Below are 25,063 nucleotides of genomic sequence, written 5' to 3'. Positions count from 1 at the left end.
TTAGATTCCTATCACACACTCACAAAAATTGGTACTAATTCAGGAAACAGAATAAGGCTAGTATTTTATAAATGAAAGAAAAGCCAAAATTTCTGTAACCCAATGAAGGCACTGAGGTATATAGATAGTACAGTGAGATATAATTCAATTTGGCAAATCTCAATGAAAACTCAATCTACTTTTGAGTTCCATGATTACTGTTTCCATCTCAGAACTACACTTTCTGATTAAAAATGCCCTTACAGAGCAAGGCTTTTGCTGCTAGTTTAAGACAATCAAACTTACGTGATGGTCGATGATTCTTGCCAACTCTCTGTCCGCCCTGGTGAAGAAATCTGGATATGGAAACAAAGGAGCCTCTGCCGCAGAAGAATATTCCCTTCAAAAGAGCAAAGAACAGATCCAGTATCAGGTACAGATACTCCTCCCCAGGATACACAGATTTGCAAATCACCATTGTTAAGCATTTTGATTCTCTATTGCTAACATGGGAGACTTACTCTGTATAGAAAATTAAATATTAAACAGCCGGGAGCCTGAGCAGCGCAGACGGAGAAAGCAGCGTCAGCCCCTCCCGGCAGCGCCAGCCCGCCCCCGCAGGGCCAGCCCCTCCCCGCAGCGTCAGCCCCGCCCCGCAGCGCCAGCCCCTCCCCGCAGCGTCAGCCGGTCCCCGCAGGGCCAGCCCCTCCCCGCAGCGTCAGCCCCGCCCCGCAGCGCCAGCCCCGCCCCGCAGCGCCAGCCCGCCCCCGCAGGGCCAGCCCCTCCCCGCAGCGTCAGCCCCGCCCCGCAGCGCCAGCCCATCCCCGCAGCGTCAGCCCCTCCCAGCAGCGCAACGGAACTAGCTAACTGAATAAGAGTCCACCTCCGCCCGCCTGTGTCAGGGCGGAAATGAGGCTCTGAAGAGACCCGCAAACAGAAGCCAAATAAACAAAGGGAACCGCTTCAGAAGGGACTGGTGCAACAGATTAAAATCCCTGTAGAAAACACCGACTTCACCGGAAGGGCCCTGTAGATATCGAGAAGTGTAAGCTGGAACGAGGAGCTATCTGAAACTGAGCCAAACCCACACTGACCGCAGCAGCTCCAGAGAAACTCCTAGATATATTTTTACTTTTTTTTTTCTAAGTAAGGGAAAAAAAAAAATTTTTTTTTCTTTTTATATTTTTTCTTTTTTATTTTTTCTCTTTTATTTTCCTTTAAAATTCCCTATTACTCCCCCATTACTCCTTAACTTTCATTTACATAGATTTTTACGATTTTTTTAATTAGGGGAAAAAAAAAATTTTTTTTTTTCTTTCTTTTTTTTTTTTCTTTTTCTTTTTTTCTTTTTTCTTCTTTTTTTCCTTTCCGTTTTCTCTTTTATTTTCTATTTTTCTTTTTCTCTTATTTCTTTTAAAGTCCTCTAGTACTCCTCTACTACTCTTCATTTTCATTTTCACTACACTATAACCTTACCAAAAAAAAAAAGAAGCCCTATCTTTAAACCGAAGATTATTCTCTCCCAATCTTGACTCTCTGTTTTCTACCTCAGAACACCTCTATTTCCTCCTTTCCCCTTCTCTTCCAATCCAATTCTGTGAATCTTTGTAGGTGTCTGAGATACGGAGAACACTCTGGGAACAGACAGCTGCGTAGATCTGTCTCTCTCCTCTTGAGTCCCCCTTTTTCTCCTCCTGCTCATCTCTATCTCCCTCCTCCCTTTTCTCCTGTTCATGTAACTCTGTGAACCTCTCTGGGTGTCCCTAACAGGGGAGAATCTTTTCGCCATTAACCTAGAAGTTTTATTATCAGTGCTGTATAGTTGGAGAAGTCCTGAGACTACAGGAAGACTAAAACTGAAATCCAGAGGCAGGAGACTTAAGCCCAAAACCTGAGAACACCAGAAAACTCCTGACTACATGGAACTTTAAGTAATAAGTGACCGTCCAAAAGCCTCCATACCTACACTGAAACCAACCACCACCCAAGAGCCAGTAAGTTTTAGAGCAAGACATACCATGCAAATTCTCCAGCAACACAGGAACATAGCCCCGAATGTCAACATACAGGCTGCCCAAGGTGACACCTAACACATAGACCCATCTCAAAACTCATTACTGGGCACTCCATTGCTCTCCAAAAAGAAGAAATCAAGTTCCACGCACCAGTACACTGACGCAAGCTTCCCTAACCGGGAAACCTTGACAAGCCAATCGTCTAACCCCACCCACTGGGTAAATCCTCCACAATAAAAAGGAACCACAGACCTCCAGAATACAGAAAGTCCACTCCAGACACAGCAATCTAAACAAGATGAAAAGGCAAAGAAATACCCAACAGGTAAAGGAACATGAAAAATGCCCACCAAGTCAACAAAAGAGGAGGAGATAGGGAATCTACCTGAAAAAGAATTTAGAATAATGATAATAAAAATGATCCAAAATCTTGAAAACAAAATGGAGTTACAGATAAATAGCCTGGAGACAAAGATTGAAAAGATACAAGAATTGTTTAATAAAGACCTAGAAGAAATAAAAAAGAGTCAATTAAAAATGAATAATGCAATGAATGAGATCAAAAACACTTTGGAGGGAACCAAGAGTAGAATAACGGAGGCAGAAGATAGGATAAGTGAGGTAGAAGATAAAATGGTGGAAATAAATGAAGCAGAGAGGAAAAAAGAAAAAAGGATCAAAAGAAATGAGGACAACCTCAGGGACCTCTGGGACAATGTGAAACGCCCCAACATTCGAATCATAGGAGTCCCAGAAGAAGAAGACAAAAAGAAAGGCCATGAGAAAATACTCGAGGAGATAATAGCTGAAAACTTCCCCAAAATGGGGAAGGAAATAGCCACTCAAGTCCAAGAAACCCAGAGAGTCCCAAACAGGATAAACCCAAGGCGAAACACCCCAAGACACATATTAATCAAACTAACAAAGATCAAACACAAAGAACAAATATTAAAAGCAGCAAGGGAAAACAACAAATAACACACAAAGGGATTCCCATAAGGATAACAGCTGACCTATCAATAGAAACCCTCCAGGCCAGAAGGGAATGGCAGGACGTCCTGAAAGTAATGAAAGAGAAAAACCTACAACCTAGATTACTGTATCCAGCAAGGATCTCATTCAGATATGAAGGAGAACTCAAAAGCTTTAAAAAAAAAAAAAAGCTGAGAGAATTCTAGGCACCACCAAACCGCTCTTCAACAAATGCTAAAAGGAATCTTCTCTAGACAGGAAATGCAGAAGGTTGTATATAACGTGAACCCAAAAAAACAACAAAGTAAATGGGCAACGGGACCACACCTATCAATAAATTACCCTTAAATGTAAATGGGTTTGATGCCCAACCAAAGACAAAGATGGGCTGAATGGATACATGAAACAAGAACCCGCATAATGCTGTCTAACAAGAGGACCACCTCAAACAAGAACACATACAGACTAAAAGTGAAGGGCTGGAAAAAAATATTTCAATGCAAATGGAGACCAAAAAAGAAAGCAGGAGTCGCAATACTCCTATCAGATAAATGACTTTCAAATAAAAGCTGTGAAAAGAGGACAAAGAAGGACACTACATAATGATCAAAAGATCAATCCAAAGAGAAGATATAACAATTTAATAAAATATATATGCACCCAACATAGGAGCACCACAATATGTAAGGGAAACACTAACGAGTATGAAAGAGGAAATTAATAGTAACACAATAATAGTGGAGACTTTAATACCCCACTCACAACTATGGATAGATCAACTAAACAGAAAATTAACAAGGAAACACAAACCTTAAATGACACAATGGACCAGCTAGACCTAATTGATATCTATAGGACATTTCACCCCAAAACAAGCAACTTCACCTTTTTCTCAAGTGCACACGGAACCTTCTCCAGAATAGATCACATCCTGGGCCATAAATCTAGTCTTGGTAAATTCAAAAAAATTGAAATCATTCCAGTCATCTTTTCTGACCACAGTGCAGTAAGATTAGATCTCAATTAAAGGAAAAAAATTGTTAAAAATTCAAACACATGGAGGCTAAATAACACGCTTCTGAATAACCAACAAATCATAGAAGAAATCAAAAAAGAAATCAAAATATGTATAGAAATGAATGAAAATGAAAACACAACAACCAAAAACCTATGGGACACTGTAAAGCAGTGCTAAGGGGAAGGTTCATAGGCATTAAACAGGCTTACATCAGAAACAGGGAAAAAAGCCAAATAAATAAACCTAACTCTATACCTAAAGCAATAGAGAAGGAAGAAATGAAGAACCCCAGAGTTAGCAGAAGGAAAGAAATCTTAAAAATTAAGGCAGAAATAAATGCAATAGAAACTAAAGAGACCATAGCAAAAATCAACAAAGCTAAAAGCTGGTTTTTTGGAAAAAATAAACAAAATTGACAAACCATTAGCAAGACTCATTAAGAAACAAAGAGAGAAGAACCAAATTAACAAAATTAGAAATGAAATGGAGAGATCACAACAGACAATACTGAAATACAAAGGATCATAAGAGACTACTGCCAGCAGCTCTATGCCAATAAAATGGACACTTTGGATGAATGGACAAATTCTTAAAAAGTTATAACTTTCCAAAACTGAACCAGGAAGAAATAGAAGATCTTAAAAGACCCATCAACAGGCAAGGAATCAAACTTGTAATCAAAAAATCTTCCAGCAAACAAAGCCCGTAAGACCAGATGGCTTCACAAGCTGAATCTACCAAAAAATTTAGGAGAAAGGCTAACACCTACCTTACCTCAAACTCTTGCCAGAAAATTGCAGAAGAAGTAAACTCCAAACTCATTCTATGAGGCCACCATCACCCTAATTCCAAAACCAGACAGAGATGCCACAAAAAAGAAAACTACAGGCCAATATCACTGATGAACATAGATGCAAAAATCCTTAACAAAATTCTAGCAAACAGAATCCAACAACATATTAAAAAATCATACACCATGACCAAGTGGGCTTTATCCCAGAAATGCAAGGATTCTTTAATATCCGCAAATCAATCAATGTAATACACCACATTAACAAATTGAAAGATAAAAACCATATGATTATCTCAATAGATGCAGAGAAAGCCTTTGACAAAATTCAACACTCATTTATGATTAAAACTCTCCAAAAGCAGGAATAGAAGGAACATACCTCAACATAATAAAAGCTATATATGACAAACCCACAGCAAGCATCACCCTCAATGGTGAAAAATTGAAAGCATTTCCCCTGAAATCAGGAACAAGACAAGGGTGCACACTCTCACCACTACTATTCAACATAGTGTTGGAAGTTTTGGCCACAGCAATCAGAGCAGAAAAAGAAGTAAAAGGAATCCAGATAGGAAAAGAAGAAGTAAAACTCTCACTGTTTGCGATGACATGATCCTCTATATAGAAAACCCTAAAGACTCTACCAGAAAATTACTAGAGCTAATCAATGAATATAGTAAAGTTTCAGGATATAAAATTAACACACAGAAATCCCTTGCATTCCTATATACTAACAATGAAAAAACAGAAGGAGAAATTAAGGAAACAATACCATTCACCATTGCAACAAAAAGAATAAAATACTTAGGAGTATATCTACCTAAAGAAACAAAGGACCTATACATAGAAAACTATAAAACACTGATGAAAGAAATCAAAGAGGACACAAACCGATGGAGAAACATACCGTGTTCATGGATTGGAAGAATCAATATTGTCAAAATGGCTACCCAAAGCAATCTATAGATTCAATGCAATCCTTATCAAGCTACCAACGGTATTTTTTCACAGAACTAGAACAAATAATTTCACAATTTGTATGGAAATACAAAAAACCTCGAATAGCCAAAGTAATCTTGAGAAAGAAGAATGGAACTGGAGGAATCAACCTGCCTGACTTCAGACTCTACTACAAAGCCACAGTCATCAAGACAGTATGGTACTGGCACCAAGACAGAAATATAGATCAATGGAACAGAATAGAAAGCCCAGAGATAAATCCACGAACCTATGGACACCTTATCTTTGACAAAGGAGGCAAGAATATAAATGGAAAAAAGACACCTCTTTAACAAGTGGTGCTGGGAAAACTGGTCAACCACTTGTAAAAGAATGAAACTAGAACACTTTCTAACACCATACACAAAAAATAAACTCAAAATGGATTAAAGATCTAAATGTAAGACCAGAAACTATAAAACTCCTAGAGGAGAACATAGGCAAAACACTCTCTGACATAAATCACAGCAAGATCCTCTATGACCCACCTCCCAGAATATTGGAATAAAAGCAAAACTAAACAAATGGGATCTAATGAACTTAAAAGCTTTGCACTACAAAAGAAACTATAAGTTAAAGGTGAAAAGCAGCCGGTCAGATTTGGGAGAAAATTAAATAGCAATTGAGACAAGACAAAGAAACAGACAAAGATTAATCTCAAAAATATACAAGCAACTCCTGAGCTCAATTCCAGAACAATAATGACCCAATCAAAAAATGGGCCAAAGAACTAAACAGACATTTCTCCAAAGAAGACATACAGATGGCTAACAAACACATGAAAAGATGCTCAACATCACTCATTATCAGAGAAATGCAAATCAAAACCACAATGAGGTACCATTACACGCCAGTCAGGATGGCTGCTATCCAAAAGTCTACAAGCAATAAATGCTGGAGAGGGTGTGGAGAAAAGGGAACCTCTTACACTGTTGGTGGGAATGCAAACTAGTACAGCCGCTATGGAAAACAGTGTGGAGATTCTTAAAAAACTGGAAATAGAACTGCCATATGACCCAGCAATCCCACTTCTGGGCATACACACTGAGGGAACCAGATCTGAAAGAGACACGTGCACCCCATGTTCATCGCAGCACTGTTTATAATAGCCAGGACATGGAAGCAACCTAGATGCCCATCAGCAGATGAATGGATAAGGAAGCTGTGGTACATATACACCATGGAATATTACTCAGCCATCAAAAAGAATTCATTTGAATCAGTCCTAATGAGATGGATGAAACTGGAGCCCATTATACAGAGTGAAGTAAGCCAGAAAGATAAAGAACATTACAGCATACTAACACATATATATGGAATTTAGAAAGATGGTAACGATAACCCTATATGCAAAACAGAAAAAGAGACACAGAAATACAGAACAGACTTTTGAACTCTGTGGGAGAAGGTGAGGGTGGGATGTTTCAAAAGAACAGCATGTATACTATCTATGGTGAAACAGATCACCAGCCCAGGTGGGATGCATGAGACAAGTGCTCCGGCCTGGTGCACTGGGAAGACCCAGAGGAATCGGGTGGAGAGGGAGATGGGAGGGGGGATCGGGATGGGGAATAAGTGTAAATCTATGGCTGATTCATATCAATGTATGACAAAACCCACTGAAATGTTGTGAAGTAATTAGCCTCCAACTAATAAAAAAATTAAAAAAAAAAAAAAAGAAAGAAAATTAAATATTAGTTTTTAGTTTCTATAAACCATTTGGGTTATTCAAACTGACAATTTTGAGGGTAAGGTATGGCATACAGAATGAGTACAAGAAGATAATAAAAAGGCAACCTCTCCTAGGAGATATAAATACTTTAGCTGGTCGGTAGTGAATGAGATGCTATGAAAGGCTTCAGGAAGTCTGAAATAGACTGTGCCCACTGGGGAGATGAACATGCCCATCTCCGTACACAGCCCCATGACCCTGAAAGCTCTGGTGGAATTCTAAGCCTAAGAATTTGATCTTAGATCTACCAAAAAAAAATGCTATAACGTCAATATTTCTTTCAAGCCTTTGTATGACTAAGGGTGGAACTGTAGGAGACTTTAGAAACAGTTCAGTGGAAGTGCAGGCAGTACAAAGCTGGGCCCTTGACTGGTGGAGATTTAGCATTAAACATTCCACATCATAATTATATTATTGAATTTATTATCAAGAGACTATTGTGAGTGCAGAAATATGTTATGCAACAAAATGGTGGTGAGAATATGGTTTTGAAGGAGAGAAAGTAGGTTTAAAGGAGAAGCTCTTGGGAAAGGGTCTATGAAGAGATATAGCTGGTGAAAATTTCCATATTCAGAAAGACTGATCAGTTTTTAAGACTATAATGTCTAGTAAGCACTTTTTCAAGTTGCTGCCTCTAACCTTTGTGGCATCCTTCTCTCCTATCACTGGGTTGCTTGATGCCGCACTAGACGTTTCTCAAATCCTTCCACTTATCTTCATCTCCACTATTATTTTCCTTATCTAAACAATTATCTCTTACCTGGACTAAGGCCTCCTTGTTTATAATCTCTGCATCCATCATGCCTTACTCTTTTTATTCTTGTCTCGATAGAGTAGCCAGAATTTTTTTTTCAAAATACAAAATGGATCACGTCAATCCCTGGCTTCAAACTCTTCAGTAAATCCCCAGTAGCTTTAGAATGAAGATTACATCTCTTGGGACTTCCTGGTGGCCCAGTGGCTAAGACTCCATGCTCCCAATGCAGGGGACCTGGGTTCAATCCCTGGCTGGGGAACTAGATCCCACATGCTGCAACGAAAAATAAGATCCTGCATGCTGCAACTAAGACCTGGCACAGCCAAATAAATAAAACTAGTTATATATTTTTTTAAAGATTGTATTTCTTGTTGAAGAAGGCTGAAATAAACTGTGCATTTGTTGCATGGCTTCTCCAGACTTACTTCTCTCCCTTATTGGCCGAGGCCCATGCATTCGTAACACACGGGCTTTCTTGCAGTCGCTGTGATGTGTTCTGCTCCACGCTACCTACTATTGTTTATTTGTGCATGCTGTCGCCCCTTTCTGCAACGTCCTTTCCCTCCTCTTCCTCTCTGCTGCAGTGCTCAGTTCAGTTCAGTCGCTCAGTCGTGTCTGACTCTTTGTGACCCCATGGACTGCAGCACATCAGGCCTCCCCAGCCATCACCAACTCCCAGAGTCTACCCAAACTCATGTCCATTGAGTCGGTGATGCCATCCAACCATCTCATCCTCTGTCGTCCCCTTCTCCTCTCACCTTCAATTTTTCCCAGCATCAGGATCTTTTCCAATGAATCAGCTCTTCACATCAGGTGGCCAAAGTATTGGAGTTTCAGCTTCAGCATCAGTCCTCCCAGTGAACACTCAGGACTGATTTCCTTTAGGATGGACTAGTTGGATCTCCTTGCAGTCCAAGAGACTTTCAAGAGTCTTTTCCAACACCACAGTTCAAAAGCATCAAGTCTTCAACACTCAGCTTTCTTTATAGTCCAACTCTCACATCCATACATGACGACTGAAAAAACAAATGCCTTGACTAGACGGACCTTTGTTGGCAAAGTAATGTCTCTGCTTTTTAATATGCTGTCCAGGTTGGCCATAATTTTCCTTCCAATGAATGAGCGTCTTTTAATTTCATGGCTGCAGTCACTATCTGCAGTGATTTTGGAGCCCAAGAAAATAAAGTCAGCCACTCTTTCCACTGTTTCCCCATCTATTTGCCACGAAGTGATGGGACCAGATGCTATGATCTTAGTTTTCTGAATGTTGAGCTTTAAGCCAACTTTTTCACTCTCCTCGTTCACTTTCATCAAGAGGCTCTTTAGTTCTTCTTCACTTTCTTCCATAAGGGTGGTGTCGTCTGCATATCTGAGGTTGTTGATATTTCTTCCAGCAATCTTGATTCCAGCTTGTGCTTCATCCAGCCCAGCATTTCTCATGATGTACTCTGCATATAAGTTAAATAAGCAGGGTGACAATATACAGCCTTGATGTTCTCCTTTTCTTATTTGGAACCAGTCTGTTGTTCCATGTCCATTTCTAACTGTTGCTTCCTGACCTGCATACAGATTTCTTAGGAGGCAGGTCAGGTGATCTGGTATTACCATCTCTTTCAGAATTTTCCACAGTATATTGTGATCCACATAGTCAAAGGCTTTGGCATAGTCAATAAAGCAGAAATAGATGTTTTTCTGGAACTCTCTTGCTTTTTCAATGATTCAGCGGATGTTGGCAATTTGATCTCTGGATCCTCTGCCTTTTCTAAAACCAGCTTAAACGCCTGGAAGTTCACGGTTGACATATTGCTGAAGCCTGGCTTGGAGAATTTTGAGCCTTACTTTGCTAGCGTGTGAGATGAGTGCATTAACTAGCTGCAGTGCTAGTTAATGCTCACTTATCCTTCCTCTTCTCAGTTCAAGCCCAGTCGCCACAGCTATCAACCCATCATGGCCTTTCCTTCATCAAACTTATCTCAGTTGTAACTTCACATTTATCTGTGTGCCTGTATGAGTTTTATTTTCTTGACTAAATATGAGCTGCGTGATTGTGGACACTGTTGTTTGCTAGTCACTGTCTCCACAGTGCCCAACCCAGGCCATAAAGATAAGTCTACCACACAACGCTCTATGTCAGCAGAGCGGTGCCCAGTACAGTGAGAAGACGGCAGTCTCAGGAGGTAAGTCATCAGGGTAGAGCTAATAACAGGGATTCATAGGAAAACAACTCATGTGACAGGTGAGCAGGGAAAATATATGCACATAGATGGTTTGGCAATATTTAAGCCCATTCCATAGGTTGCCTTTTCATGTTTGTTTCTTTTGCTGTGTAGAAGCTTTTTAGTTTCTTGTACTCCTGCTTGTTGATTTTAGTGTCAACTTCATAAAATCATTGCTAAGACCAATGTCAAGATATTTTCCCCTATGCTTTCCACTAGGAATTTTACAGTTTCAGTTCTTACATCTATGACTTAAGTCCATTTCAGATTAGCTTTTGTGAGTGGTATGAGATAGGGGACAGATTGCATTTTTTTACAAGTGAATATTCAGTTTTCCTAGCACCAGTTATTGAAGACACTCTTTTCCCCAGTGAGTATTCCTGGCCCCCTTGTCAAACATTAGTTACCCATATACCAGTGAATTTATCTCTGGGCTCTTCCTTCTGTTCCATCTGTCTCTGGGTCTGTTTACGCCAGCACCATACAGTTTTGATTACTTTGATTACTGTGTGTTAGTTGCTCAGTCATGTCTGACTCTTTCCAACCCAGTTGACTGTAGCCCACAAGGCTCTTCTATCCATGGAATTCTCCAAGTGAGAATACTTGAGTGGGTTGTCATTTCCTTCTCCAGGGGAACTTCCCAACCCAGGGATTGAACCCAGGTCTCCTACATTATAGGCAGATTCTTTACTATGTGAGCTACCAGGGAAGCTTGATTACTACAGCTTTATTATACATTTTGATATCGGGAAGTGTGAGGCCTCCAGTTTCATTCTTTCTTGGGACTGCTTGAACTAATTGAGGTCTTTTGGGGTTTCATACAAATTTTGGAATTGTTTTTTCTATTTCTGTGAAAAATGTTATTGAAATTTTGATAGAGATCACACTGAAGGTATAGATCACTTCAGCTTGTAGGAACATTTTAACAATATTAAAATCTTCTGATTTATGAGCATAGGGTATCTTTCAGTTTGTGTCTTCAATTTCCTTCATCACTGAATTCAAGTGATGCCAGCCCAGAACTGTCATCTCCGTAGTCAAATTTTATTCCTGAGCATTTCATTCTGTTTGACAGCATTATTGAAAGATTGCTTTCTTTATTTCTTTTAAGTTAGATCATTGTCAGTGTCTAGAAAAGCAGCTGATTTTTGTATGTTCATTTTTTTTTTTTTAATCCTACAACTGTACTGAATTCATTTAACAGTTTTAACTCGGTGGGCTCTTTTGGGTTCTCTCTATGTAAAATCACATCACTTGCAAAACTATTAAATTCTTTCTACTACCTAACTGCTATCACTGGGAATTTCAGTACTGTTTTTAAGTATAAACAGTGAGGGGGGCGTCTTTCTCTTATTTCTAATATCAAAGGGAAAACTTTCAGCTTCTCACCACTGAGTAAAATCTTAGCTGTGGGAATATTGTTTATGTCCTTCGTTATGTTGAAGCATGTCCCTTCCATACCTAATTTGTTGAGAGTTTCTAATCATGAAGATGTAATATAATCACATTTACTGAAATAATCATATGGTTTTAATCTTTCATTCTATTAATGTGGTGTACCACATTTATTGATTTCTGTGTTTTGAATCACTCTTGCATTCAAGGGGTAAATCCCACATGATCATGGTTTATGAGCCTTCTAAAGTGTCCATTTTTTGGAAAATTTGTATTTATTTTTAAATTAAAAAAATCATTGATATATTTGATGCACAATATTATATAATAGGTTATAATAGATTTATAATTTTAAAGGTTATACTCCATTTATAAATACTGATATTTCCTTTATTAGATAATATATCCTTGTTGCTTATTTTATACAAATTAGTTTATACCTCCTTATCCCCTATTCCTATCCTGTCCCGCCCCCTTCCCTCTTCCTATTGGTAACCACTAGTTCATCCTCTATATCTGTAAGTCTCTTTCTGTTTTGTTATATACACTAGTTTATTGTATTTTTTAGATTCCACATATAAGTGATATCATAAAGTATTTGTCCTCCTCCGTCTGACTTGTTTCACTTAGGATAAGCTCCTCCAAGTCAGTCCATGTTGCACATGGAAAAGCTTCATTCTTTTATGGCTGAGTAGTGTTCCACTGTGCATCTATACCACACTTCCTTCATCCCTTCCCCTGTTGATGGATGTTTAGGTCGCTTCCATATCTTGGCAATCGTCAATAACGCTGCAGTGAACATTGGGGTGATGCTTTTTATTAGTGCTTTTCCCCGTTTGGATATGGACCTATGGGTGGAACTGCTAGGGCACATGGCAGTTCCCTTTTTAGTTTTTTGAGAAATACCCATACTGTTTTCCACAGTGGCCACACCAGTGCACATTCTCAATAAAGGTGAAAACAGCGTCTGAGGGGCCCCCTTTCTCCACATCCCTGTTAACATTTGGTATCTGTGTTCTTTTTGGAGAAAGCCATTCTGGCAAGGGTGAGGTGATATCTCATTGTGATTTCAATCTGCATTTTCCATATGATTAGTGATGTTGAGCATCTTCTCATGTGCCTGTTGGCCATCTGTGTGTCCTCTTTGGGAAAACAACAACAACAACAACAAAAACAACATCTATTCAGATCTTCTGCCCTTTTTAGAAACAGAGCTGTTTATTGTTTTTGATGTTGAGTTGTATGAGCTGTTTATAGATTCTGGGTGTTAACCCGTTATTGGTCATGCCATTTATATATATATTTCCCCATTTAGCAGGGTTTTTTTGTTTTGTTTTGTTGATGGTTGCCTTTTTTTGTGCAAAAACTATTAAATAGGTCACAGTTGTTTATTTATTTTGCTATAGCAGAAAGATCCTCCCAAAATGTCAAAACGGGTCAGCCTATGTATTGCTCTAAGAATTTTTGGTCCTACATTTAGAACTTCAATTTTTACACTTAGGTGTTTAATCCATTTTGAGTTTATTTTTGTATATAGTGTTAGAGAATGTCCTACTTTCATTCTTTTACATGTAGCTATCCATCTATCCCAGCACTACTTTTTAAAGATACTTTATCCTCCATTGTATATCCATAACTGTTTGTCATAGATTAATCTCCTATAAGTGTGTGAACATTTCTGGACTCTCTTCTGTTCCATTCATCCATGTGTCTGTTTTTGGGCCAGTAACATACTGGTTTGCTTATGAGGCAAAACTTCTTCTTTTCTCAAGATTGTTTTACCTTTTTGGGGTCTTTCATGTTTCTGCATACATTTTGAAATTATTCGTTCTAGTTATGTGAAAAATGCCCCTAGTATTTTGATAGGGATTGCCCTGAATCTGTGGACTGCCTTGGGTAATCTGGCCATTGTAACAAAATTAATTCTTACAATCCAAGAACATGGTTTATCTTCCCATCTTTTTATGCTGTCTTCAATTTCTATCATCATTGCCTTAAACACTTTTCTGGCTATAGGTCTTTTAACCTCCTTATGTAGGTTTCTGTCTTGGTATTTTATTACTCTGATGTGATAGTAAATGGGATGGTTTCCTTAATTTCTCTGATAGTTCACTGTTAGTGTATAGCAATGCATCACATTTCTGTGTATTAATTTTGTATTCTGCAATGTTTATTGAATTCATTGATGAGCTGTGGTGACTTTAGGATTTTCTATGTATAGCATCATGTCATCTGCAAACAATGATGGTTTTGCTTTCCAATGTGGATTCCTTTTATATCTTTTTTACTTCTGATTACTGTGGCTAGGGCTTATCTTTTGTGTATCTACTGTAGGTTTTGTTTTGTGGTTACCATGGGACTTGTATAAAGTATATCATTATTATAATAATATAGGTTGATAACCTTATCTCAGTTGCTTACAAAAATTGGCTCTTAAATAGAACTGTCCATTAATACTCCAGGAGCATTTTTCCCAATTCCATTTTAACCCATTCTTAGGAAGCATAAATCATTTTTTAGGAAACATGAATGTATCATGTCCTCAGAGACACACTTAAACATAATTTTCTTTTTTTAAAATTTTTTATTTTTTTTAAACATAATTTTCATACTCACAACCCAACTTAATCATATTAAATCTGTCACACATCTTTAAAGCAGGAGGTTTAAAAGTAATTTTCTGGGCACATGAATGAAAATTTTTTTAACTTAATGTTAATTTTTCATATTGGAAGAGTGATTGCTTCAAGTAGCAAATTGCATCTAAGTGTGCTTGGACCATTATATTTATTTTCTTTCACCATAATTAGCTTGCCCAAATAACAGAGCCTCAAGATCACAGCTTCCTATAGGGACAGGATTTAAAGCACAGATATTTACAAGAAAGTTTCCAAAATTAAAAGAAAAACAAAACAACTAACATCAAATAAATCTCCTTGGCTACTTTTAAAAAGTAGGTTACTAAAGAAAGAGTTTGTTCTCAACTTGACTATAACCATCACTTGGGCCCATGTTAAAAATATGTGGAACCTATTGAATTGCTATTGCTTTGTAGTTCCTGCATTTTTAAATACCCTGTGGATATTGTCTGCTAAGTGAGAGTTAAAAAAATTGTTCTGCTCTCACCCATCCAACACCTTCATCCTGGGTAGTGATCCCGTTTCTTCCAGGCATGAAGAACTGCCAGTCAAGGAAGGCTCCAGGGTCCTTAGGCTTCTGCCATTCCTAATGATGTCGTCTGTCTCAGACATCAGATTCTACCGTTTCAGTCTCATTTTCCCTTGTCAGCCAGACTATCGATCTAGTAGTTCCCATACACACTGCATGCTGGAAAGTTTTAGGTGTCACTTTCACATTGAATAGAGCTTACAGTGCAACTAAGGAACTCAAAGCCATGGCTTTTTAATTTCTTCTCAGTTCATTGAGTTAAAATGGACATGTTCACTTAAACAATTCTTCCTGCATTTCCAAATAAAATATTTTGCAGGATAGTGAGCCATGGATGGCCCTCTGCCACCCCAGCATTGTGGAATCATCTTCTATTTCAACTTGTCCACAATCTCCTAAATCAATTTAGTCACTAGAGTCTGGAGTCTTGCCACTAATCTAATTTTGGACACTTAATCTGTGTGATTATCACAACAGAACTGTGATGTGATTGACTGAAAGTTTCCAAAAGACAGCAAAACAAGATCAAAAATCTTTAAGGACAGCTTATAGAAACTTATGGAGATGATTTCACAAAGCAGGGGAAAACACAGCATGCCCCAAGGCAGAGAGAGATTCCAGAAAACCTTTAAAACCAATCTGGAAGGATGAGTATGAGTTAGTGTAGTGTGATTTAGAATAAAGTTTCCTAAAACTTAACTGAGTCTCAAAGAGCCCTTTCAGGGACATAGGTTGGATGGAGAATAGGTGATTACTTCAGTTCTGAACATGTTACATTTAAGTGTCTTCTTACACCAGCTGGAACCTGCTGGGCTCCCATCACAGTCATCCTGGGAATACTCCTGACCACTGTCCTCTGTCAGGGCCAGTGTTTTCTGAACTCAATGTTCTCTGTTTCTTACCCCTGATTGATCCCTTCATTTGGGAGGAGACTCTTAAGAAGGTGATGAATAGAAGGTAACTAATATGAAAATGCATTTATTCTACCCTTATATTTAATAACGTAACTTCATGGACTGTAGCCTGCTAGGCTCCTCTGTCCAGGAAATTCTTGCCAGAATACTGGAGTGGGTAGCCTTTCCCTCCTCCAGGGGATCTTCCCAACCCAGGGATTGAACCCAGGTCTCCCACATTGCAGGCAGACTCTTTACCGTCTGAGCCACCAGGGAAGCCTAAATATTTAATACATTGTGGCAGGGATAAATTCATATGTCATTTGTTATTTGAACTCTACCCAAACTAACTAATAGCATACAGTTTGATAAAGTTTTACATGAAATCTTATCTATTTCCAAACATTATAAACCAAATATATTTAAACATCAACAGATACTTCTTATCCCAGAGGAGGTATTCTGTCCCTCAGTGCACTGGGGAGCTGATCCACTGCCTTCTAGGCTCTGAGGCTGGCTTTTATGGCATCTGAGGCCATCCAGATTCCCAAGCATTTGTGTAGCCTGTTTATTCTTTCTGAAACTGTATGATTTATTTATTGCTAATTTTCTTAATAGACAAATGCTGAAATCACAATTAACAAAACAAATGTTTACTTCTTGCTTCTGTAAACTCTGATATAATTCATTAGGAGTTCTCCATCTGGTGACCCGGGAACTCAGGGTCTTTTCATCGTGTAATGCCACCATCTCAATATATAGCTTTCAAGTTCACTTTGATAAGAGAAAGACTTGAGAGGAAAGAGGCTAGTTTTTAATTGCTTTGGCAATTAAATTGAATTGTGTCACTTCTGCTCATGGTACTTGGCAAAAAACAAGTGATTCAAACCCAGGGTTTCTAAATTTTGACCATACTGACATTCGGACTAGATACATTATTTTGCTGGGCTGGGGGGGGGGAGCAGTTCGGGGGGGGGTGGCTGTCCTATACATTGTAGGATATTTAGCAACACATCTGGCTTTGTCCACTAGATAGCACTCACACTCTCGACTTGTGACAAGTTGAGTGTTAACACTGCCAGGGTCTCCTGGGAGGCAAAATCACTCCTGGTTAAGAATCACTACTCATCTAACTGCAAGAAAGTCTTCTGGGAAAAATAAAGAAACACATGAAATGTTTTATGATTGCTAATGGTTCTCTCTTATCACAGGAAGTTTTAAGCTTCTTTTTTCCTTAGTTTTTCAATTTTCACAAAGAAGAGTGTGACAGATTTCAAAGAAGGTCCCCAGTAGTCCCCGCCTCCTAGTACTCATGCCCCGTGTGTATCTCTCTTGAGTATGCCACTGACACAATGACTTGTTTCTAACCAACAGAATATGACAAAGTTAATGAGATATCACTCCTGTGATTAGATGTGATTTTTGTCTTACTGGAAAATTCTCCTTTGCCTTCTTGGCATTTATGCTTTGGCAAATGATGTTGCCATATTGGAGAGGTCTACAAGACAAGAGCTAAGGATGGTCTGTGTCCAGAAGGCTGCAAGTTGTTGAGATGCTAATCTAGTAACCCACAAGGAACTAAATCCTGCCTAATTTGTGAGTAATCTTGGAAGTTGAGTCTTCCCTGCTTTGCCTGCAGATGAAACCCTAGTCTTGACCAACACTCTGATGGCAGCCTTGTGAGAGATTCTGAAACAGTAAACCCAGCTAAGTTATTAATACGTCTGGATTCCTGACCCAATGAAACTGTGAGATAATGTAGTTTTGTTTTGTTTTCTGCATAGTCATTTATTATAGAGCAATAACTAACGGGCTTCCCAGGTGGCACTAGTGGTAAGGAATCTGCCTGCCAATGCAGGGGACGTAAGAGACACTGGTATGATCCCTGGGTCAGGAAGATCCCTTGGAGGAGGAAATGGCAACCCACTCAGGTATTCTTGCTGGGAAACTCCATGAACAGAAGCCTGGCGGGCTACAGTCCATGGGGTCACAGAGTCAGACACGACTGAGCATCTGAGCACCAATGATAACTAATATGGGCTTCCCAGCTGGCACTAGTGGTAAAGAACCCACCTGCCAATGCAGGACACATAAGAGGAGCAGGTTCTATCCCTGGGTCGGGAGGATCCCCTGGGAGGACATGACAATCCACACCACTGTTCTTGCCTGGAGAATCCCATGGATGGAGGAGCCTGGTGGGCTACACTGCATAGGGCTGCAAAGAGTTGGACATGACTGAAGCGACTTAGCATGCAAGCAATGATAACTAATACAAAATGCCTTATGGTAAGCCTTTCCAAATTTATTTTTTGAGCACTATTTGGGCCACTTAAATGTATAAATGTGGGTTTAATTTTTCAAATTTCATTGATAAATAAGTCTCCTGTGTCTTCTTTATATCTCCTCCATGCTCAGGACTCCCTTTATTCAAATGTTAGACCTCCAGAATTGTGTTTTTAATTTTATCTTTTTGTTCCCATTTTTCCTCTTTGTCTTTATTATACTTTCTAGAGATTCCATAAACTTTATCTTCCAAACCTTCTGTTGAATTTTAGCTTCCATTATTACATTTTTAATTTCTGAGAATAGTTTCTTTCTCATACTGCTCTTTTTCTATAGCCTCCCTTTTTCATGGATGAAAACATTTTCATTTATTTCTCAGAAGATAATTATTATAGATTTCTAAAAAAATTTTCCTTCTATCATTTTGCACTGTTTCAGTATTCTTTGAGTGACTTTACATTTTATTTATTTCAGTCCCTGTCTATTATACTGGAGTTTGTTTTTCAAATATTTGGTTTATCTTATGTATCTATCATATTTTAACAGCTTTACTGAGGTAAAAATAGCAAATAATAAGGTGTGTGTGCTGTGTGTGTTCTAAGTCATTTCAGTTGTGTCTGACCTTTTGCAACCCCATGGACTCTAGCCCGCCAGGCTCCTCTGTCCACAGTAATTCTCCAGGAAAGAATACTGGGGTGGGTTGCCATTTCCTTCTCCAAAATAATTTGATACACTATGATATATATATATTATGCCCATGGAACCATCACTATTTTTGAGAAAATTAACCATCATTCCCCAAATATTCCTCATGCCCCTTCTCTCAATTATTTATGACAAAAGGCAAAATAGTAAAAAGGCAAGGGGAAGCTATGGATGGGTTGTTGAGGCTTATTAATTAATGGACCTCATCATGCAGGGATTGGGAAGTGATTATATTAATGATCTTTTACTGAATAACAAATTACCCCTAAATAAGCAGCTTAAAGCAACAAACACCCATCATTCCCGTTTTTCTAGGTCAGGGATTTGGGCCTGGCCTTTGGCTCAGGGTCTCTCAACAGGCCACTGATCAAGATGCTGGCAGAGGCTGCAGAAAGCTCCTGCAGGGGGAGGGTCCGCCTCCAAGCAGATTCCTGAGGGCTGGTGAGCCTCAGTCCTCAATGCTGCTGGCTTCTTGACACTTAAGAAGCTCGCTGGGACGACGTGGTAGTTCATTCCCCTCAGGGTTAGACAGCGTGAGAGAGAGAGTCTCTAAGACAGAAGCCCCTGTCTTTTGTAACCTAATCTTGGACATGACATCTCCTTACTTCTGCCGTACTCTGTTCATTGCAAGTGAATCACCAAGTCCAGCCCACACTCTAGAAAAAAGAAGCAGGCACACTCCCGTGCTCTGACGGCAGCCGCTGCGTCTGTGAGCGGGGTCTGGCCGCCACTGCGGCTGCGTGGGACTGCGCCGTACGCGTCCGCCCCGCGGCCGGGCCAGAAGCCGAAGGTCAGTTTGCGACTTCCGGGCACGTGAACCGGAAGCCTCTGGAGGGCTGCTGTTCTGCCTGGCGTGCTAGGTGACCCTGGATTAAATTATCATGAGGGAAAATATTAGGAGGCAGGACACAAGAGGCATAGAAGGACTCGAGTGAACCTCCTCTCAGGAAAATGCCAACCTCACGACTAACTTCTGAGGAACCACTGACAAAGACTCAGAACTACCTAAAAAGGCATTCTGCGCCCAAGGAGCCCCGATGAATCAGAGGTGCGTTCTCAGCCCCACATCAGGCCCCTCAGCCTGCCATCTGACGTCAGAAGGAGGAGGAGCCCCCAGAGCATCTGGCTTTGAAGGCCTCGGGGCTCCAGTGGGAGCTCCAGGGACCGGGGGACAGACGCCACTCTAGGGGAGCACATAGATGTCACATACGCCGAGACGGACGCAGGGCAAAGCACTGGGACTCCTCAGGAGCCACGGCTGAACCGACCGCAGGGCTTGGGGGTTTCTCCAGGGTAGGCAGACGTCCGCGGTGGCTGACTGTGGAGGCAAGGAAGACAGTGACGGAGGCCCCCAGAACATTCATCTTCATGAGCTCTCCTGAGGTCACCACTTGGGCCCCATCCAAAGCCTGCAAGCTCCAGTGCTGGGATACCTCAGGCTGAACAACGAACAGGGTGAAACCACAGCCCCATCTATTAGGAGGCATGAAGCTGTCCTGATCCCATAGCCGTCTATAAACACACAGCTTGACATGACCCTGCCAACAAAGGAATGCTCTCGTGCTTCTGCACGTCCATCAGCCAGTGGACAGACACTAGTCCCTCCTGCCAAGGAAGCCTGCACCAGCCTCTGGACCAGCTTCACACACCAGCGGGGCAGACACTGAAAACAAGAACTGCAGTTCTGCAGCCTGTGGAGCGGAGACCACAAACAAACAAAGTTAGACAAAAGGATGGCAGAAAAATATGTTCCAGATGAAGAGTGAAGATAAAACCCCCAAAGAACAGCTAAGCGAAGTGGAGATGGACAATCTACCTGAAGAAGAATTCAGAGTAATGATACTGAAGATGACCCAAGATCTTGGAAAAATAATAAAGGAACAGACTAAGAGGATATAAGAAATGTCAAAGTCTCTGGTTCAAGCCCAGGTTTCAGCAGCTATGTTTGACCATCCCTGGTGGCTCAGATAGTAAAGAACCTACCTGCAATGCAGGAGACCTGGGTTCCATCCCTGGGTTGGGAAGATTCCCTGGAGAAGGGAATGGCTACCCACTCCAGTATTCTTGACTAGGCAGTATCATGCATGGAGGAGCCTGGAGGGCTATAGTCTGTGGAGTCACAAAGAGTTGGACACGACTGAGTGACTAACACACACCAAAGCTTTAAAGAACAAACAGATAAACAATAACTGAAATGAAAAATACACTAGAAGAAATCAATAGCAGAATAAATGAAGCAGAAGAACGAATAAGTGAGCTGAAAATAGATTGGTGGAAATCACTGCTGCAGGACAGAATGAAGAATGAAAAGCAATGAGGACAGTCTAAGAGACCTCTGGGACAACATTAAACTCACCAACATCTGCATTATAAGGGTCCCAGAAAGAGGCAAGAGAGAGAGAGAACCTAAGAAAATATTTGAAGAGCTACTAGAGGAAAAGCTGGAGAAGGCAATGGCAACCCACTCCAGTACTCTTGCCTGGAAAATCCCATGGACGAAGGAGCCTGGTAGGCTGCAGTCCATGGGGTCATGAAGAGTCAGACATGACTGAGCGACTTCACCTTCACTTTTCACGTTCCTGCATTGGAGAAGGAAATGGCAATCCACTCCAGTGTTCTTGCCTGGAGAATCCCAGATACAGGGGAGCCTGGTCGGTTGCCGTCTATGAGGTCGCACAGAGTCGGACATGACTGAAGTGACTTAACAGCAGCAGCAGCAAAGGAAAAGCTTCCTAACATGGGAAAGGAAACACATGCAAGTCTAGGATGCATGAGAGTTCCATACTGGATAAACCCAACACACCTGTTAATCAAACAGACACATGTTATCAAATTGACAAAAATTAAAAACAAAGACAAAGCATTAAGTAACTTAAAGGGAATCTCCATAAGGTTATCAACTGATTTTCAACAGGAACTCTGCAGGCCAGAAGGGAGTGGCACAATATATATTTCAGGTGATGAAAGGGGAAAACCTATAACGATGAATACACCTCCTCAGCAAGGTTCTCATTCATATTTGATGGAGAAATCAAAAGCTTTACAGACAAGGAAAAGCTAAGAAAATTCAGCAGCACCCAACCAGCTCTACAAGAAACCCTAAAGGAACTTCTCTAGGTGGAAAAGAAAAGGCCACAACTAGAAACAAGAAAATTAAGAGTGATAAACAGAAAGTAAAGTTAGGAAATCATTCAAAACAAATATGATATCATATTTAGCATATGTGAAGTAAGACAGAGAAGGACAAATACATGATATTACTTATATGTGGAATTAAAAAAATGACATGAACTTATTTACAAAATAGAAACAGACTCACAGGTTTCAAAAGCAACCTTATGGTCACAAAAGGGGAAAGTTGGTGGAGAGGGAAAAATTAGGAGGTTGGGTTTAACATATACACATTACTATATAAAGTAGATAATCAACAAAGATCTACTGTATAGCTCAGGGAACTCTACATAATACTCTGTAATAACATAAATGGGAAAAGAATCTGAAAAAGAATGGATATGTATATATGCATAACTGAATCACTTTGCTGTACACAGAAAACTAACACAACAGTGTAAATCAACTGCAACATAAAAATTAAATTAAAAAAAAAACAGTTAAAAAAGGGAGTATACAAGGGCATAAATATCAAGAAGCAGGGACCACTGGAGGCTTTTCTTAGGCTCTGTCTAGCACAAGAGTAAAGTAATTTCCTTGGGGAACCCCCAGATATCTATAGGCCTTTTCCTTAATATCAGACAGGGACATAGCCCAAACTCCTACCTGAGGTGTCATTCTGGATCCTAGAGAGAGGAAGGAAATAACAGATGGGAAATAAGGGCTCTGAATTTCCCCGTTCTGTGTGAAGACATTACCTTCATTCATTACAACATCCTTGCAGTCTTTGAAGGCTTTTAAGCAGTGAAATAGTATGATCAAAATTCTGTTTCAAAGGTATTACTCTGACAATTGTGCAGACTGAACAAGAAATACTTAATGATGTGGGACTATTTCAATAGGTATTGAAACAGAATACTCAGAGAATAGAAAGACTGGAAGAGGTGTCTTACCAGAGGAGCAATTGATTTCCATAGCAACATACAGATGTGGGGATGGGCTAATGGGGAAATATAAGATAACATATTTTTTCCCTCTCTTTTCTGCCTCTGAATGACTCAACCATTGCTGGTTAGAAAAGATAATAGGATAGGACTTTAGGCTTGATGCTAAACTACTGAGAATTCCTAAATATCAAGATTCCACCAGTGTTTTATTCTAGAAAAAGTGAAAGTGAAGTCACTCAGTTGTGTCTGACATTTTGTGACCCTATGGACTGTAGCCCACCAGGCTCATTTGTCCATGGGATTTTCCAGGCAAGAATACTGGAGTAGGTTGTCACTTCCTTCTCCAGCGGATCTTCCTGACCCAGGGATCAAACAAGGGTCTCCTGCATTGCAGGCAGATGCTTTACCCTCTGAGCCACCAGGGAAGTCTTGTTTTATTCTAGAAGTTCTCAACTATGGTTTCTTAACAGGCTGGCATGTTTACATAATTGTGAGGTATATTACAAATAATTTGTTCTTCAGTCAGTTCAGTTGCTCAGTCATGTCCAACTCTTTGCAACCCCATGGACCACAGCATGCCATGCCTCCTTGTCCATCATCAACTCCTGGAGTTTACTCAAACTCATGTTCATTGAGTCTGTGATGCCATCCAACCATCTCATCCTCTCTCGTCCCCTTCTCCTCCCACCTTCAATCTTTCCCAGCATCAGGGTATTTTCAAGTGAGTCAGCTCTTCGAATCAGGTGGCCAAAGCATTGGTGTTTCAGCTTCAACATCACTCCTTCCAATGAATATTCAGGACTGATTTCCTTTAGGATGGACTGGTTGGGTCTCCTTGCTGTTCAAGGGACTCTCAATTCTCCAACACCACAGTTCAAAAGCATTAATTATTTGGCATTCAGCTTTCTTTATAGTCCAACTCTCACATCCATAAATGACTACTGGAAAAACTATAGCCTTGACTAGATGGGCCCTTGTTGGCAAAGAAATATCTCTGCTTTTTAATATGCTGTCTAGGTTGGTCATAACATTTCTTCCAAGAAGTAAGTGTCTTTTAATTTCATGGCTGCAATCACCATCTGCAGTGATTTTGGAGCCCAGAAAATAAAGTCAGCAACCGGTTCCCCCTCTATTTGCAATGAAGAGAGGGGACCGGATGCCATGATCTTAGTTTTCTGAATGTTGAGCTTTAAGCCAACTTTTTCACTCTCCTCTTTCACTTTCATCAAGAGGCTCTTTAAGTCTTCTTTACTTTCTGCCATAAGGGTTGTGTCATCTGCATATCTGAGGTTGTTGATATTTCTCCTGGCAATCTTGATTCCAGCTTGTGCTTCATCCAGCCCAGCGTGTCTCATGATGTACTCTGCATACAAGTTAAATAAGCAGGGTGACAATATATAGCCTTGATGTTCTCCTTTTCATATTTGGAACCCATCTGTTGTTCCATGTCCAGTTCTAACTGTAGCTTCCTGACCTGCACACAGATTTCTCAAGAGGCAGGTAAGATGGTCTGGTATTCCTATCTCTTTCAGAATTTTGTACAGTTTATTGTGATCCACACAGTCAAAGGCTTTGGCATGGTCATTAAAGCAGAAATAGATATTTTTCTGGAACTCTCTTGCTTTTTCCAATGGATGTTGGCAATTTGATCTCTGGTTCCTCTGCCTTTTCTAAAACCAGCTTAAACATCTGGAAGTTCACAGTTCATGTATTGTTGAAGCCTGGCTTGGAAAATTTTGAGCATTACTTTACTAGTGTGTGAGATGAGTGCAATTGTGTGGTAGTCTGAGCATTCTTTGGCATTGCCTTTCTTTGGAATTTGTTATTAATGGTAGCTAAAAGGACCAAATTCTGGAAATGATTCACATCTTTAAAATACACTAATGCTAGGCTTGCAGAATCCCTAAGCACCAAAGAATTGATGCTTTCAAATTGTGATGCTGGAGAAGATTCTTGACAATACCTTAGACTGCAAGGAGACCAAGCCAGTCGAGAAATCAGCCCTAAACTTTCATTGGAAGGACTGATGCTAAAGCTCCAATTACTTTGGTCATCTGATGCAAAGAGCCAGCTCATTGGA

General features: G+C 40.1%; 1 protein-coding gene across 4 annotated transcripts in view; it reads right to left on the bottom strand.

The window, feature by feature from the left end:
* Positions 1-25,063, bottom strand: part of TMEM232 (transmembrane protein 232) — a 253,790-nt gene that overhangs the window by 2,324 nt on the left and 226,403 nt on the right. For all 4 annotated transcript variants that reach the window (XM_043464492.1, XM_043464494.1, XM_043464495.1 and 1 more), the window contains one exon: positions 286-379. In XM_043464492.1, coding sequence (XP_043320427.1) covers positions 286-379 — 94 coding nt within the window. The remainder of the gene's footprint in view (positions 1-285; positions 380-25,063) is intronic.

Source organism: Cervus canadensis, chromosome 4 (assembly GCF_019320065.1).
Source record: "Cervus canadensis isolate Bull #8, Minnesota chromosome 4, ASM1932006v1, whole genome shotgun sequence".
NCBI classification, from domain to species: domain Eukaryota; kingdom Metazoa; phylum Chordata; class Mammalia; order Artiodactyla; family Cervidae; genus Cervus; species Cervus canadensis.
This window is presented reverse-complemented; position numbering and strand designations above follow the sequence as displayed.